The sequence below is a fragment of the Macaca fascicularis genome, chromosome 1 (assembly GCF_037993035.2).
Source record: "Macaca fascicularis isolate 582-1 chromosome 1, T2T-MFA8v1.1".
In the NCBI taxonomy this organism is placed as follows: Eukaryota; Metazoa; Chordata; class Mammalia; order Primates; family Cercopithecidae; genus Macaca; species Macaca fascicularis.
The window spans coordinates 81,002,047-81,020,780 of record NC_088375.1 but is presented as its reverse complement, the minus strand read 5'-3'; the positions used below and the strand labels follow the sequence as shown (position 1 = coordinate 81,020,780).

The 18,734-nt window shown below is 39.3% G+C and overlaps 1 protein-coding gene across 20 annotated transcripts in view; it reads right to left on the bottom strand.

Moving 5' to 3' along the window:
• Positions 1-2,063: 2,063 nt before the first annotated feature.
• The window catches only part of DISP1 (dispatched RND transporter family member 1), a 205,403-nt gene continuing 188,732 nt past the window's right edge, over positions 2,064-18,734 (bottom strand). For all 20 annotated transcript variants that reach the window (XM_065542380.1, XM_065542359.1, XM_074037053.1 and 17 more), the window contains 5 exons: positions 17,659-17,782; positions 16,760-16,887; positions 16,295-16,392; positions 13,406-13,503; positions 2,064-5,671 (listed from right to left, as the gene is read on the bottom strand). In XM_065542380.1, coding sequence (XP_065398452.1) covers positions 2,087-5,671; positions 13,406-13,503; positions 16,295-16,392; positions 16,760-16,887; positions 17,659-17,782 — 4,033 coding nt within the window. In that variant the 3' untranslated portion in view covers positions 2,064-2,086. The remainder of the gene's footprint in view (positions 5,672-13,405; positions 13,504-16,294; positions 16,393-16,759; positions 16,888-17,658; positions 17,783-18,734) is intronic.

Sequence of the window (18,734 nt, the reverse complement as noted above, 5' to 3'; positions counted from 1 at the left end):
TTCAAATCAAATGACACTTAGCTTACCTCAAAGTCTTACAGGTTAGGTCATCCGTAAACAAATTGGTTTTTTTTTTAAATGCCTTTAAATTCAATCTGTGTGTGTGCCCAAGAAAAAAGTGCTTTTGGGCCACTAAATTTTCACATAACTTTGTGGTTACACATTTCAGAGGGAAATCAAAGACTCTAGTGTTGGGTTTGTGAGTCCTGTTTTCAAGTGTTGCTTCTCCTCCATATATCTCGTATTTATCTAACAGAATTAAGTGCGATGGGAATGGACATAAATTCCTGAATGTCAGTGTTAAAAAATCTAACTGGTTTGGAGAGGCAGCTTAGCAACAGAACACGTGAGATACCTAGAGGGTCTAGTTCCCTGTACGCTGCCTGAAAGTTGGCTGTAATACTTGAGCAAAAGTTATTTCCATCCCTGTGTGAACTAGCGGGAGTGCCATCCATGCTCCTGGGGGCTGGTCCTCCTCCTTGCAGTGTAATCAGAGTCTGTGTATTTCAGCTACACAGTGCGGAGATGCTCAATCTGTGTTCACGGGATGAACTCAGTGAACTGCGAATGTTAGCAGGAGGGATGTTTGCTTTCACTTCAGAGAACAGAATGAGGACAAACTGGTAGAAAAACTACAGGACAACAGATTCCGGTTCAACCAAGGTAGACATGTAGTGAGCTACTGGTCACCGGAGTGTTCAAGCAAAAGCTGGAAAGTTACTTAACAAATCTGTGGTTTAGTGGATGTGGGCTGGAGTCAATGACCCATAAGATCCCTTCCTGCTCCTGACAGCTTTTTTTTCAGGCCCTGGAATAACATGCAGATCTAATTTGGAAAACTATTCTTAGAAAATAACCAATATAACGTTAGGAGGGAACATTGTATTTACAAATATTTCCACTGTTTTCTTCGGAGGACCAAATTGGAGGTAGAACTCCAGAGGGAAGCAGAATGCAGAGGAACACTTCCAGGATGCGGCTGGAATGCACAAACGATCAGATGACACCCTATGATGACGGCTGTCATCTGAAGCCTTATCCAGAAAGCAGGCTCCAACAGCTCAATTACTGTCGACTGATCTAACATGAGATACACAAGTGTCATTTAAGATGCTGCCTGAAGGCTCAGTATTTCCAGGTGTTAGCTGCACAAGAAAATAATCCTTACGTGTCTTGAGACACTCTTTAACAAAGGAGAAAGAAGCCTTCTAAACATGGCCCCTCAGGGGCAGAGTTGGAAGCAAGACTTCATCCAAGTTCCCTTGCTCTGAATGCTCACCTGACCTGGATCTGTCTCTGGCATCAGGCAATGTATCCTGGGAAGTGCAGCACTGTTTTGTGTGATCACATCTCTTCATTCATGCCCTTCCTTCTGTGCCTCTAACATAATTGTGGCCTGACACAGATGATGCTCATGGCTCCTGGGTTAACAGCTAAAATAACTGAACAACTGTACATTTTGGTTAAAGTGGAAAAGACACTGGTGTGGATATAAGTGTGTTCTTGGCTTCATGTAAAGTCTACTGAAGCAGACATGTGGGATGCATTATTAAGGTGCTTGGCAATTGATTTTTTACATGAAGCCTCACCAAAAATGTAAATTTTAATGTTGTTTAGTTTTTGGATCCCAAATGAAGTGGCTCAATTAAAATTAGAGCAATTCCTAGTATTCGTGTTGAGCGATCGGAAGTCCTGATCACTGCCCACAAAATACACTAGAATGAGGATACCAGGTGAATATGATGGCCCAGGAGAACAGAAACTTTAATTCAAACTTTAAACCTCCAGTTCACTGCAGCGGGAGTGTAGAAAGAGATATAAATATATAAATATTTATATATTTCTATATTTCAAGCTGGGCATAAATGCAAAAAACAACAATTAGCCAATCATCCAATCTAATAACCTAACACACTCAGCAGATTTGTAAGTTTATTGTTCCTATGGAATATAAAAATATTCTATAATTGTTAATGTGAAACACGCTTGTTGCTGTATTTTTGGGCTTCTTTTCTAAGCTTCTGGATTTTACTTCCATGTTAAAAGAATAACTGAGGCACTGGTTCTGAATTGAATGCTGTATTTATTATAGTGTTTTTATTAACAAACTTTCACCAGAAAGTTCCGAGTGTATTAATACAGCAGGCACATTGGCTTCCATGTTTGGCATTTGACAGTCCACAGAATTGCACTTCACTCGCACAATTCCGCCACAGCTTTGTGAATTATTTGGGCAGGACCTACAACCAGCCTCCCCCATTAAATGATTAAATATGATTTTTGGTTCATTCTGATTGAAATGTTCTGAGTTCACACTTGCATCCATCTGTGACAAGCTCAGCTCCACTTTCCCTCCTGCCTTGTTTTCAGTCCCTCCACTGCTCTCCATATTGCTCATGTCTCTATTTTTACAGAGTTCCCTTTGTTTATTCTCGGGGTCGCAACACGTTTTGAGAAATGATCCAGTGCTTCTGCAGACAAATGATGATGGCTCTGCCATCTTTGGAAGATGCTCTTCTATGCTCCTCTGAAGACTGTGTACATTGGTGTGGCCAGTTTTCTCTTGGGCCTGAATGTGCTGCACTGGCTGGAGGAAACAATTCCTAGGCAGAGTATTCTGCATTCCAGCTGGCTTTACTCTGCCCTGCAGGCAGGGACAGTGGTGGATGTGTGTGATGGGGTGCACAAAGCCCTCGGCAGCTTGGTGTGTGGCCTTCAGAGGTACCACGCCGTTTTGGATCTGGACAAAGCTGCTAGCGGTAGGAGCGCACTGGTGGCACACGCAGTCCCCCATCTGCTGGCAAGAGTGCGGGCCGTATTTCAAGCGTTTGTAGGCATTTGGGCAGCCACATCTCTGATTCAGAGAGAAGAAGTGACACATGGTGTGCTGTTCAAGAGAGGGCTGTAACAAGGCAGAGCTAGTGTCATTTTTAGTGCTTTTGCTGAGTTCACTGTTGTAAGCTGCATGCACAGGCATCCCTAAATTCTTTGCTTGGCTGTTGAAAAATTCAGAGCAGATGTGGGTCTCTTCATAAGTGGTCTTCTCAGAGGCAGTGCAGCTGTGGGAAGCCAGAGGTTCTAATTCATAAAACTCATGCTCCAGTTCAGATTTAGGGCCCCTGGGATCTAAATAAGCATTTACGGTATGTGTTTTGCTTTGTCCCTTGTCACTAGGACTTGTAGACAAGGCATGGGAAAAGGCACTGCACTGTAGTTTTTTAGGTAAGGGAATCTGACCACAGGTCCCCTGTGGTCCAAGGCACCGGCACATGCACTGGAAAAAGAAGGTGGCGAAAGCCCAGCTGATACACATGATGAGCATCATGAAGGTGCCCAGCTGGGTGTACGCTAGAACTGTGGAGGGCATCATCATGGCCCCTGCCACGAAGGTGGTCAGGGCAGCCATGGCAATCGCAGAGCCCATGCGACTCAGAGAGAAGATCACCTTGCCTTCTCGGTCGGGATCTGGAGCCAAGCGGTAGGCAACCCCATAATGGACGGCAAAGTCTACAGACAAGCCAACGGCAACGGAAATGGTGACAGATTCCAACACATTTAGCTCCCAACCCAGCAGGACGAGAGAACCAACAGTGACAAATATCGTTCCAGCAATTGAAATGATGGCATAAAGGCTTATGATGATGTTCCAAGTTGTCAGCAGCATCACACTAAATGCAACAGCAACTGAAAGCCCCATGGCAATGAGGGTGCCATCGGAGAGGCTATCCTGGAGGTCATAGAACTCCAGATTGCTGACAAACCAACCATTGCTGAGGCCTTCAGGGGCCGAACTCAGCTCATTGGATATCCATGAGTCCACCTCTTTATAAAACTGATGCATCTTTTCATAAGCCAGTGTGAAGAGGTAGGTACTCTGGAACTCTAACACCACTGCCCTGATAGTATCATTAATATCAAACCTCGGCCCTGGGGTTTTGCTATCCAAATGGTACCCTGTGCTCCTTTCCAGCTCCATGATAGCTCTCTTGATGCACAGTTCAAAAATCTCTTGCTTGTAGGGGAAGCTCCAGTGGCTGCAGCATGGGTACAGGGCGGGCTCATCACAGTCCTGGTTCTCCATCCACTGTTTGAACGTCTCAATGAAGCAGCTGGTGAAGTCCTGTTCATCAGTCTGGTAAAAGAACGTTTGGTTTCTCAGTTTTTGACAGAAGTGCAAAATCCATGCCTGGGAAGCTGGGCTGGCGATGTTAAAACTGCTATCTAACGTCAACTTCCCTTTACTCTTGGGATTTAGTGGATTGCCATTGTCTTCTGGGGACACGCCCCAGATTACTGTGATGGGCATGTGGAGCTCCTCACCATGGTGAACACGTTCAAACATGAAAAGCTTTTTGTATTCAGCATCATAACGCTCAAAAGGATGAGACGACCTGAACACCTGGAACTCGGATAACTCCAGTGAGGGCAGTTTCATCTTTGGATTTATACATACAATGTAGGCCCCACCTACAGTTAAGGCAAGGAACCCAAACAGCCAAAGGTAGCGAAACTTAATGACAATGCATGGCAATACTTTTTCAAAAAAAATTCGAGATGCTTCTGAAATGGCAAAGAGTACTTTGTGGCACTTCTGGCAAGCCACTGTCCAGCAGCTTTTGTTATCATATATTTGGGGCTGGGGCTTTTTGAAGCAAGTGAATATATTAAGAAGATACCGTTCATGCAGCACAACAACTGCTGGAAGCCATGTGACCATCAAAACATAATTCACCAAAATAGCTGTCCCTGCATAAACTCCAAAGCATCGGATTGCTGTAATGTTGCTAACATAGTTAGCATAAAAGGCAGCAGCAGTGGTAAAACTGGTGACGAACATGGAGAGGGCAGCGTGCTGCAAGGTGATGCTTACAGTTTCTGAGGTTTCAGCATGAGGCTTATCAAATTTTGTGTAGTTCCAAACATCACACAGGACAAAAGCATCATCTGCTCCAATTCCAACCAAAATAATAAGGGCAGTGAGGTTCATAAAAGGAAAAAATTCGAAGTGAAATACTACACGATAGAGAAAATAGGAAACAATCAAAGAACTGATTATTGCAAACATTGTCATCAGAGTGATAAACATGGACTTGGTGTAGACACACATGACTAAAAGGACAATCACAATGGCTATGGCAGGATACACAGTATCCATTAGAAGATAATCCTGAAACAAACTGTGTTTGATACCAAACTCAATCCCGGTGATGGTAGTCACGCCGTCAGAAGAGTTCCAGTTTTCAAAGTTGTCCAAGTAAATGTTCATCATGCTCTCCCCTTTCTCTGTGGGAGAGAAGAGCATGCTGTATTTTAAAGCTGGCGTGGCATAGTCAGCCGTCTTTGGGGTCATAAAGTCTTTGTCCACCAAGTAATGGAGGATCTGGTACACGGCATTGTACTTGGTACATTTGCGTGGCACATTGGTGCACTTGAGCTGGTCCTTTCTTCTGGCTGCCATGTCCCAGCAGTCTGGCCCGAGAGTGCCATTTTGGTAGTGTTTGGCACAAGTCCGAAGCAGCTTCAATGTATGAGAGACGTCTCGCTCGACTATCTTCTGACAGGACGATCTATTGTTCAGAATGGCGATGTAGTTTCCCAGTGTCCAGCTGGGGCAGCAGGAGGCAGCAGTGGTCCTCTGGCAGAGATCACCAAACTGGGGGTGAGATCTGATCTGCAGAGATAGAGACAAGCAGAAGGACTACAGTTTAAATTGGTTCACAATCGTTCACAACTGGAAAGGTCTGCACTAAGGTGACCTTGAGGGACAGGGAAAGTTACAAAAGCTAAATCATTATCCTCTTAAATTAGGAATCAGTTTGAAAACAGGGTGAAATTTCCCCCTAAATGGCCTCATGTTACAGGATGCCCTTTAGGTTACTTTATTTTGAATTAAAAACTACTGTTTGGGGATGACATGCAAGTGTGAAACAACTTCAACCAATGCTAGTTTTGTTTACAAAAGGAGATCAAATTAACACCTACTTAGTCAACAAGACTTTTAAAAGTCACTTTAAAAAGCAATGAAGTGGACAGGTTGTGCAGCTTAGGTATGTACCTGTATAGGATGAAGAAAACAACTGTACAATTGATACAAATTTGTGGTTTTGCCTAAAATTCTGGTTATCAGCATGAAATTGTTGGTGACTAAAGTACTATATTTCAATCAACAGTTAGAAGCAAAGATGATATTCCCTAGAGAACTGCTTTGGCCTGAATGTTTGTGCTTCTCCCAAATTCAAGTTGAAACCTAATCCCCAGTGTGTTAGGGGGTGTGGCTTTTTTGGAGGTGACTAAATTACAAGGGAGGAGCCCTCATGAATGGGAGTAGTGCTTTTATAAGAGTCCATGAGGACACATAGAACGCCCCATCTATGAGGAACAGGTCCTCACCAGACTAAATCTGCTAATTCCTTGATCTTGAACTTCTCAGCCTCTAGAACTATAAGAAATAAATTTTTGTTGTTTATAAATTACCCAGTCGGAGGTATTTTGCCACAGAAGCCCAAACAGATTAAGACAAAAACTGCTTGGTGAATCAAAAAGTGACCCCAGTAATATCAAAAGTGCTGATATCAAGAAGCATCGGCCAGGCACGGTGGCTCACGCCTATAATCCCAGCACTTTGGGAGACCGAGGCAGGTGGATCACCTGAGGTCGGGAGTTCGAGATCAGCCTGGCGAACATGGTGAAACCTCGTCTCTACTAAATATACAAAATTAGCTGGGCGTGGTGGGCGCATGCCTGTAATGCCAGCTACATGGGAGGCTGACGCAGAAGAATCGCTTGAAGCCAGGAGGCGGAAGTTGCAGTGAGCTGGGATTGTGCCACCGCACTCCAGCCTAGGCAACAGAGTGAGACTCCATCTCCAAAAAAGAAGCATAAAAGTCTAGAATAAAATTGTTTCCTGAAGTATGAGTAGAAAAGGGCAATGTTTCTAGATTAAAATATGATTTATATCTGATTTTTAAATTGGTATATACAATAAAATAAATGCTGAAGAATTTAATTATTTCTTCCATAAAGTTTATTCAAATTGGCAAAAATCCTTTTTTGGAGAACTTTCTCTTTTGGTAAATGAGGGCCTGCTGCATATTAGCAAGTATGATAATTCTGGATTTGGTGTGGAAAGTATTTCATTTAAAACACTGTTCCAGGAGAAGGCTTTCCATCTTATGGCTATTGTTATAAAAAATTGAAAAATTGTTCCATCACTGGTTTGCTAGATTATGGTAAAGTCTGTACCATTCCATTCTGTAAATTAGATGAGTAGCCCCTCTTCTCTGAGGTGAGAATAAGAAATATTCCTCTTCTCCTGAGCCTGACCAGAGAGTTCTCTTTAGGAGAACTAGAACTAAAGATGACCTGGTCCTATCAGTTTCCCTCATCTCTATTTACCAAAGGCTGTTACAGGCAAGAAACTCCAAAGTTCAAAGAGGAAGTGAGTATTTTTTTTTTCTAGTAGGATTAAAAACACTCTTTACCTTGATTAAACTAGGCTTTATCAATCATATATTGAAATGTCTTCTCAAAGTAGAGCAGCAGCTGGCATGAATCACCTCTTTAGAACTTGGACTTACCCAAGAACCAAGTTACCTATGATCCCTGAACTCTGTTTACCAGGATACTTTCCTGGGATTAATCCTGTGGGGGTGGGGTGTAGATGAAACAGGACTAGCCACGTGTTGAGAACTGTGGAAGTCGGGTGACCTATTTCGACAGTCCATTACACTATTTATCTACTTTTGTATATGCTGGAGGATTTACATAATAAAAAGTTGTTTGTTTTTCTAAAGATAACGCTATTGAGGGTAAAGAAAAATGAACCCAAAAGGTTATTGTTCAAATGTACTAAAATAATATTTACTTTAACAAAGGCTTCATTTTAAAGCTCATTTTTGAGGAACAATTGTAGATGTCCCATAAACTAGGATAATTCATACTTGACTGTTTCCAGGTAAAAACATTCACATATGCTAACTTAGGGAAAAAGGAACCACCTAACAACAGGAAACCCTGGAATGGCATCTCACTGGTTTTCATGGCAGATTACCAGTTTTACCTTACAAAGAAGTAACATACAAACCACTAGGGTCAGCTTGATGAACTGAATGAAAGGTAATGCAACCCCAATGTCTGACAGTTTTCAGATGGAAGAAAATGAACTGTATCCATTGTGAAAATCCATTATCAGCTAGAAGGAAAATGACCTGTAGTTGCTGAAATAATCAAATGTCAAAGATAAAGGACATGGAGTTGCCAAGTAAAACTGGGAGAGAAAGCATAGAATTCTGTCCTTGAATAATCTTTTCAAATAATAGCACATTTTTAGATGTGTATCGTTGACCAAAGATTAAGAAGTTAGACATTATAAACACAGACTAAATACTATTTTGATGGCTGCTATTAAAAACAAGTGCTAGTAAGTCACTGGGGAGCCAATTCTCCAATTGAACGATGGTACTGATTGATGTTCAACCTTTGGGAAACCAGTTTTCGAGAACGCATACGGGGTAAGAAACAAGGACAGAGAAAAGACATCATGACTGGTTTTCTCTACCCTTTGTTGGATGCCAGCACTGAATTTAAAGGAATGGAGTTCAAGGAATTGTCTATACTTTTAGGGAGTACGGTCATATGTTCTTGATCTATTCATCCATTCAAAAGCAAATTTACTGAGCATCTACACAAGACGAGTAAGACACAGTTGTCCTTCCTCTCAAATGGTTCGCGGTATGGCAGGGAAATCAGACACAAACATAAATAACTGTAATTCAAAGCGAGAAGTATGGTATTATATGTAAGGGCTTATGGTGACCTACAGAGCAAGTACCCAAGTCTGTAAGTGTGATGTGACAATGGCACTACCTTAGTCACATGTGACTGAGATATAGAAACACAGAAGCATGTATTATATTATGGGGCTTGAAGAGACTGGAAAGCAGGCATGTCTTCACACAGAACAGATATGTTTTTGCCATATTTTTGGAAGAGGGATTCATATGAATAATTTCAAAATCTTTGAAGTTTATAAAAATAAAAATGGAGTTAGTGGAAGCAACTTCTTATAACTCTCATGAGGAATATAGCCCTTCTAATTCTAGTTATTCACAAGATGGGTGCTTAGGGGAACCATTGTGCTTATGTGGTTATAACATGTCTTTGTGCACTTCCCTAGTTAGATAGTGGCAGGGGTGGAGTTGACTTAAAATAGAGGGTAAAGGAAGAGAAGAGAGAAAAAGAAGAAACCAGCAGAGAGTTTTAAATGATACCTTAACTTTTAAAACTATTGGCTAAGTTGAAGATATTTTAAGAAGCTGAGAAAAGAACAAAAGGGAGGAAAATTAAGCCCTTAATACCAGGTTCAATTGATTGCTGGACCCTCCTCCCTGCGTAACAAAGCTCCCTATGTATTAAACATTTAAGGGGAGCCTAGGGAGAAAAGAAAAAGCAAGGGCTCTGTAGCCCTCTTTAAAACAAGAATAGGAAAACATGTTTCTGGAATCTTCTAAGCTTCAGGGGTTTTCCAGCTGTTCACAAAAGTCACCCTAGTAAACAGTCTCTGCCACCAAATTTCAAATCCCTTTACAAGCTGAGTCCTCAGAGCTCCAACTTCTACATTGTACAAAGACTACAGAACAAGTAAATGGTTTCCAGCAGTCAAAATTACAGAGACTCACTTCTGGTTACTAATGACACGAGTGTGTCCTTTAGGATGTCAAAGGGTAGAAAGAGGCAATGAAGAAGAGTAGGGGAATCAACTGAAGCTCCTTTTGAAAGTGTGTAAGAAAACAAGCATTTCTGTTAGGAGGTAGAAAACAGGATCAGAAACAGAAGCACTTCACTTTGGAAACCAATGCTGTCTGAATTATGAGTATAAATGGCATGTAATTTAAAGAAAATCTAGAGTTTGAACTAAATGTGCTGTAAACACAGGCAGGCGACAGTTGAAACATCTGGTCTCACTGGGATGTTATACTAATTACCAGACGTTTTCTGGAGTCAACCCCCCAGCAATTAAGGTCTTCTGCTTGCTATCACTTGGTTGTGCCCCATTTAACTTCAGAGTTGTTAATAATCAAGTGCTTCCATATAACAACCAGGATCTGGGGGCTGGGGGAGAGGAACAACTGCCAAGTAGTCTTAGGACAACTCAGCTCAAACCACTGTAACAAATAAAAATCCTAACAGTGTCTTGAACTGGGAGACTAAAAAAAGGTACAGTAATAATCTGAAAGCCGAACTGTTAACCAATAGTTATTATTTAAGATAGCAGATGAATATATCATCTCTATGAGGAAGGTTTATTACAGGTTCATAGAGTTTGAGACTAGAATACAAAGGTGTTTATAATTGGCAAAAATAGTATTTAACAAGTTAAAATGATAACCATACTCTCTAAGGTAGACTTTTGGGGCTCTGATCACCTACTTATTCATTTGTTGGTATGGATTTATAATTGGCCATACCAACCATTCATTTTGACATGTGTCTTGAGTCTGGTTTTCAAATTCTCACAAGAGGACCACAATACTACTCTCTTCCTAATTAACTGCCAAAGCATATAGATAATGCTCTTAGTTGGTGACTTACAAAGTATGTACTAAAAACATGTAGTTGTCCTGTTCTTGCCAGGGATTACAAACTTAAACTCACAGCTGTCCAGTCCTTATCATCAACTCGGTAGAAAGACAGACTTAGACAAGCAGAGTACATCTATTCTTTAGATAGTCTAAATTATGCAAATGCAACAAGCTAAACCATTAGAAAGCCACATACTTAGACTCCATTGCTTTGATCTCTTACAGAAATGCTTTCGCTACATAATGTTTTCTTGCTACCAGCCTACCTATGTTTTGCAAATCAGCTGAACTTTAATATTGTATCTCTTCTAAGCATGCTGTTAACAATTTTGTATACAGCATCACACTTCTTTTATGAAGACTATAGGGGAACTGTCTCCTCCTGTCTTAGCAGGAGGAAAAGCTGGGCTTCTAAAAAACAAATTTGTTACCCTATTTTTATGACTTTTGTTACTGATTGTGAAATTCTTTTTGCTCTGGCTGCTGGGAAGTTAGAGATAAGTTTGCAGCTCCCATGAGCAAATGTACAAGATTGTGGGGTGTGCATTATTATAAATCTCATCTTAGCTTTATTATTTTCCTCCCATTGTTTTCCCTTCATGTAATTCATTCAACTTATGTATCCTGTCCTTTGCATATGCTTTTCTGTAAACTACCTCAACATGACGATTTTTATCATCCATCGATCTACATAAATTATGTTGAGGTAGTTACAAATATATATATACAAATATATACATATATACATATACATATATATATATAGAGAGAGAGAGAGAGAGAGAGAGATGAAATAATATACTACTTTTATTTATGAAACCCATCATGGCATACTATTGCTTACTGGCTTTTGAGTCTCAGAGTCTAACATGCACTCATGGAATAAATTGCTAGAATAAATTCTTTAAGAAAAAAAAGGATACTTATTCCGGACCACAGTGACTTTTTAAGCTTCATTTCTGTGGGAAATGGCACTGTATAAGGAAACAAAATGGGGGAGATATCTTCCTCACTAGAAGCATAAAGCAGGGTGGGTAAAGGCAGACTCTGGAGTTCAACTTGGCTGGGTTCCAATCATGGAAGTGCCCGACCACAGATGTGAACTTTCCTCAACTAAAAAATGGGCTATTTAGTATTTAATTCATAACACTGTCATCGGGATTAAATGAAATAATGTGTTAAAGTATTTAGAACACTTCCTGGCACATGATAAATACGCACTAAATATCAGCTATTAATTAACTGAGTGAATTCAATCACTTCAGAGTCTTCAGGAAAGGGAAGGTCTGAAGATCAACCAAAGGTAGAAGAATGAGGACAAGAAGGGATAGAAGTTAATGAACTGCACTCATCCAAGGTGTGATTATAAAGTAACCAGACTGGCTTAGCTTCTCTAAGCTTAATTTATCATCTGTGTAAAACACATTATAAATTCCAAGGTCATAGATCCATTGTGAATGATGTACAAGTACCCAGCATAAAATCTTGCACATAGTAAATATCACTACACATTTACAACTTTAGAGTTAACTTTCTGTATAAGAAGTATCCTAATGCATGACAAGGAGAAATAGGTTCATAGCCTTCAAATAAGGAACTGATAGCTGTAGAAGAAAATATCACAAATAAAGATTGATCACCAATTAAGAAACTTTGGTCTGTTTATAGATCTTTTGTGGTTTTGTCTATGTGAAAGGAAGATGGCACTGACAGAAAATCCCAATACCTCAGTCGATTGGAAAGTCATTTTCAAAATGTACAGCCTCTTAGAATGAAGGATGGGGTAAATCTGGGAGATCTGGGACCAACTAACTAGGTTACCTGGTTAAGATATGTATTTCTCAGAAGGTACTCATATTAGCACAATGAGACTGCTGGTTTGGGTGATCTCTTCTTTCCTTTCTACCGCCTATTTCATTAAGACTTTTCCCTGTTGATAGAACAGGTGATTGCATCAGGTTGTCAGGCTAGCTCTCAGCAGGGCACATGATTCGATTTTTAGCTAACCAGTTATTTTACATTTTAGAGTTATGTGGGAACACAAAGTGTTCCTTTTATGCCAGTTGCTTTGCTTGGACAAGTTCATTAGTGACATCAGATAGCAGTTGCTATTTAGAGAAACTCTCTCTGAACATGTGAAATTGACAGCTCTTCCAAACCCAGAAGCCCACTACATTTTTTGATGCCGACATGTTTTTGGCTCTAGAGAAGACTGAGAGACAAAGCGCCTGTCGTCTTGCATTCTGGTGTCTCCCAAAGCAACAAGGTGTTTAGCATTCAGGGCAGTCTGGATTGGATTACTCTGGCCATTTACATAGATACTGTATTTATGCTCTTTGATGTCCCCTTTCCCAGCCTGCTCCCTAAATTTCCCTTTGAGGTCACTGGCCCAAATGACCCAGTGATTGCCAGAGAGGCAGACATTTCATTGCACAATTAAGATGCTGACAATTGCCTCAGGGCAGGAAATAGGGACCGATGAAACTAGGTTAGGAAATCAAAAATACAACAAAAGAAGAAAAACAGTCTTAAATATTATACTGAAAAGAAATATTCTGTGAAATAACAGAAAACACCATCAACAGCCAGAGACCATGAATGGGAAAGAAAAAGGAAGATGGTATGTTTTAAAGTTAGAGAAGGAAACACGGACACTTTGATCCTGGGATCTGAGAGAATGCAAAGCTGGCCTGCTGGAGTTTACTCCTCAGTAGGTAAGCCTCTTAAGTACTTTCATCTGATCAGACACCAGGGTCAGCAGTAAAAGGAGTTTCAATAATACAACCTTATTTATGCTAAGGTGATTTTAGTTTTATTTTACATACCCTGGAATTATCTACATTGCACATCGATTTAATTGCAGGTAAATTCCATAATGTCTCCCCTCCAGATGAAGTAAATACCACTCTGGAATATCGGTCACCTGGTGATATGAAAAAAAAAAAGGAAAGAAAAAGGTTTATAAATTATTCATTTATTTCATAAGACTCAGGATTCGGAAATAACTCAAACTGGGAAACCACATGGACAATTCATTAGCAGCAGGAAATTCTCTCCTTTGATAAATTCCAGGAGAAAATGTTAAAAGAAACAACAAAAAAAAGCAATGCCATAATATTGTCTTAGCGCAAAGCCTTTGTCTACTCACTACATCTTAAAATTGTATGAAATATATAGCAAATCTATTTTTGGTCAGACTATAGGAAGAAAAATCCATAGGAATTTACAATAGGAAACTAATTGAATATATCCCTTTTAATTTCACAACACATCACCATAATAAAAAAAGATGCACTAGGGAATACCAAGAATGGATTATAGGGATGTTCTCCCTGGCAGCTAACTAGAGAGGAAAGATGGTGGGTGATCTATTTAAAATCACTAAAAAGAGTCAACTAAGTACAGAATGCTGGCCATATTCCGGTTGAGTACATGGTCTCTCTGGTATACTAGAATCTAGAAAAAATATTTTGACAATCAGATTAACAAAAAATATGTTTCTGAATAAGGGAGGTTGTATGATATACCAGAAAGAGCATGCATGGTCTTTAAAGTCAGATTAGGATATAACCAGGTCCTGTCATTTACTAGCTATGTGACCTTAGGCAACTAACAACTTCTCTGAGCCTTGGTTCCTCATTTGTAAAATGCAGACAGCAATATCTATCTCAAATAGCTGTGAGAATTAAATGAGATGATAACAGATGCCCAACAATATTGTTTCTGTATCCTTAGAACAGAAACAACATGAACCACATATTAAAAAATATGAACCACATAAAACAAAGAAGATTAATTTTATGTTAGTTAAAATGCCTAATTGTGCTAACAAATCAGCTGGTAAATTTATGAGTAAAGCTTTATTAGAAAAGGTTTTATCTATGATCATGACGTTTTGGCTATTATCTTATGTTGACTAATTTTGGAGAGCAAAATCAGCCTGGTGGAAACTGAAACATTTCATTTACACAGAGTTGGTAATGGCTTTAGTCAAGGCAGAATCTACTTATGAGACAATATTTAGCACTGACTATTGACATGTAATGTTTTTCCTGGTTAAGATCATAACTAACAGATGTTGGTTAAGCAATAATATATAGTAACACTTTGATTGAGAGAAATAAACCAGCCAGAACATGCAAGTAACCAGAGTTCAACTTCCTAACGTTTTTTAAGAGAAGAGACAGAAAAGGAAACATGTATTGCTTCCTGGGATCAGTATAAGATTCTGCCTAATCTCCCACTATCTATTACTATACAGAGTAAGAGATCAAAATAAAGATCCTGAGACTTGGTAAGCTCCAGAAACATCAATGATCCAATCAAGTCATCTAGTGTTCTATTAAGTGTTCTAATAAGACAGGAAAACATACATTTAAGAGGGATTTTCAATAACAACAGCAAAAGCTGAAATCAAAAGAGCTTTAATGTTAATATTTACTTAATTAGAAATTACACTATCCACAATTCCTCAATCCTAATCACCATGGCTAATCAATGGCTTACATACTTATATTCATGTCCTCTAGGCTGTGCCTTCCTTCTTCCCTGGCAGCTGCAGAGTGATCAGGCTGACTCCATGTTACAGCAAATTTTGGGTAGTGAATTTGTTGCCAACATTTAGAGATCTGATGATTCCACATTCAAATCTGGATTTTTGGCCAGGTGCGGTGGCTCATGCCTGCAATCCCAGCACTTTGGGAAGTCGAGGCAGCAGGATCACCTGAGTTCGGGAGTTTGAGAGCAGCCTAACCAACAAGGAGAAACCCCATCTCTACTAAAAATATAAAATTAGCCAGGCATGGCGGCGCATGCCTGTTATCCCAGCTACTTGGGAAGGCTGAGGCAGGAGAATCACTTGAACCTGGGAGGCAGAGGTTGCGGTGAGCTGAGATCACGCCATTGTACTCCAGCCTGGGCAACAAGAGCAAAACTCCATCTCAAAAAAAAAAAAAAAAAAAAATCTGGATTTTTGACCTCTGGCAAGTTCTTGCAACATTTGGGTCCTCATTTCTAGAACCCCATCTTTTGTCGCAGCTAAGTAGCAGCTGATTTCTTTAGACAGGGCAGATGTTCCTTAGTGTTCCACAATCACCATCACTTCTCTTGTCATACCTAGCTAGCTTTATTCACTTGTATTATATGACAGGCCCGAAGTATTCAAACTTTGAACCTCTAGACTTTATTGTTTTCACCTCTCTACCTCTACTGCCTAGTGATGAGGCAGCACACTGACGGCTCTTAATACAGTACTGCTTTTTGAATGAATCAGAACTTTAAGTCATTTTCTGATTCATTTTAGAATGAATCAAAACTTTAACTGATTTTTAAATAATTCAACAGATTATTTCAAGGTTCAATCCAAAAATATGTACCTGTATTTGATCTAGAAATAAACAGTACAAGGAATGTTTAAAAAGACTTCAAATGTTGGGCGAGGTCGAGAATTTCATTAGATTTATATCTTCCTTAAAATAAGAAAACTCAATCATTACTTTTTTCATTAATTTTAATAATATAATAAACTCAGACTAGTAGTTGACTAAACTAGAGAAATAAAAGGAAAAGTTAATTAGCCAAAATTTCTTTAGGTTCAACAGCAACAGTGAAGCTGTGTGACTAGCCACACACGACTATCAGTCTAGACTGTGATCATGTTCAATTTTAAATGCCAGCAAACCGCTGAGCGTGTGTTCATCTACGATGCCACTCACTTGGAACGTCGCAGAAAAAGCTGTCCTTGTGGAAGTTCCAGTCAACTTCTCTTTTCTCTCTTTCATAATGATCATCTGACCATCTATCATCCCGATGGCTGAAATGGAATGACAATTTGATCTTCAATAAAGTTCTCGCTATTTCAAGGCTGATAAGCATACTGGAAACAGTACTTCCTCAAAGCCATGACCTGCTTAGTTCTTGATATTAAGTTGAAAGGATTAAAAGAAGCAATCAACATTAATTTTCTCACTTCTAAAAAAGAAAAAAAAAAAAAGAAAATCTCACCTTTTCATCCTACTACAACAAAATCTTCAAACACAATGACAAGCTAAACAAATTCAGTGGCAAAGATTTTGAGCCACACATTTTACATTTAAATTTTTTGTTCAGGCAGTATTTTAAGAGGAATTCATTAAGCAATGTTTTATCTAAAAGTTATATAAAAATAAATAATTGATTACCTTTTGGCTTGTTCATCTGCATATTTAAAGGGATAATTTGCTAATGTTGCTTTGTATCCTGTATTTTTCACCATATTATTCCATGTGACCAGTCTCTGGCCTATTGCTGTTCCTCTTGGTTCAAAACCCTAAGGCAAAATTACAAGTGCTCGTTAGTGTATTTCATTTCAGGCTAAGTATAGTTACAATGAAAGCTTGGGAAAGCAATGTCAAAGTAATGTATAGCTTTCGACAGAAAATATAGCTCCTCACAGCTACTCCAGAGGTGACTGCATTAAAACAAGATGCCTTGACATGATAATCATCACCTATTTGCTGTGACAAAACAGTTTGATTCTTTGGTATGATACATGTCTAAGGAAAGTTTATCTTTTCAACTCATGCCTAAGCATTTAGTAAATACTTATTTTTATCTTATAAAAATTATGATAAAATTAAATCATGTTACACATTGTTAGTATTTTTACAAGAGTGTTTCATTATCCTTGATCATATTTTCCTCATAATTCCACGCCAGAGAAACATTTACTTAAAAACAGACTCCGCTATCTGTTAGTAATACTGAAATTCCTTTAACTTCTTTGGGAGAAAACAGAGACAGTGTTAAAGACTTTATGAGAATAATTTTATAGAAGGCAGATTCTCCAATTTATTGCTTTTTAGCTTAAACATGGGGACCAAGAAGCAAACCTTCCAGATTTTTGAGGGTAAGCAAGTTCCTTGATCTTTTAACAACCTGATAATACAGATAAAGTAATGTCTTTACTTTTCAGAAAGAGAATTGTTGCTTGAGAAGGTTTTTAAAGAAATGGGTTACTAAATAACATAAGGCAACATGTATTAAAATACACAATATTTGAAGATGATTTTAGGCTAAAGAAAACATAAATGCTACTCACCAGCAATGGATCGGAGAAGTCAGGAAGCTCTGGCACTAATACTCCAACCAAGGCACAGACCACGATGAACATGGTGCACATGCCCAAGACCACCACTGGCCAGTCAGCTATCAGGGCTGCATAACTACAAAACACAAAGAAGTGTCAGCTATCAGGGCTGCATAACTACAAAACACAAAGAAGTGTCAGCTATCAGGGCTGCATAACTACAGAAACACAAAGAAGGCACAAAGAAGGCCCTCTGCAGAAATATTTTTGGTACCTAAGAGAGCAATTTATTAAATCCTCATATTGTAGACCAAATACAGGTATTTATCAATACAATATCTAATGGGGTTATAAGTATTTGTATGTAATTGTAGTAGAAAGTTACAAGATCATTCTCCCCTCATTTTTGTGATCAAGTAGCACTTTATGCCACAGGCTACTGAGAGTCAGAATAATGTTCGTATATGACAAATAACATTTTATATCTACATCTATGCCTGTAAAAGATATAAAATACACACTTCATTAGTGGAAAGAAAATAAATTTTAACAGAGGATCCATTCTCTATGCAGTGTCTTCCAGAACTTTTGTTGCTCTAGTTATTCCCTTTCTCCACACCTTTACTCTCACAGTTCTTAAAGAAGAACTCAATCTATAAACAGGTTCATATAGTTCTAATCTTAAAAATAACCAAATTGAGGGCTGGGCGCGATGGCTCACACCTGTAATCCCAGCACTTTGGGAGGCCGAGGCAGGCGGATCACAAGGTCAGGAGTTCGAGACCATTCTGACTAACATTGTGAAACCCTGTCTCTACTAAAAATACAAACAATTAGCCGGGCATGGTGGCGCACACCTGTAGTCCTAGCTACTCGGGAGGCTGAGGCACGAGAATCGTTTGAACCCAGGAGGCGGAGGTTGCAGTGAGCCGAGATCGTGCCACTGCACTCCAGCCTGGGTGACAGAGTGAGATTCTGTCTCAAAAAACAAACAAACAAACAAATGAACAAACAAAAACAAACTAAACATTTCCCACAAACCTGTAACTTTCCTTCTAGCTAAAACTACAGTGAACATATTGACTAGA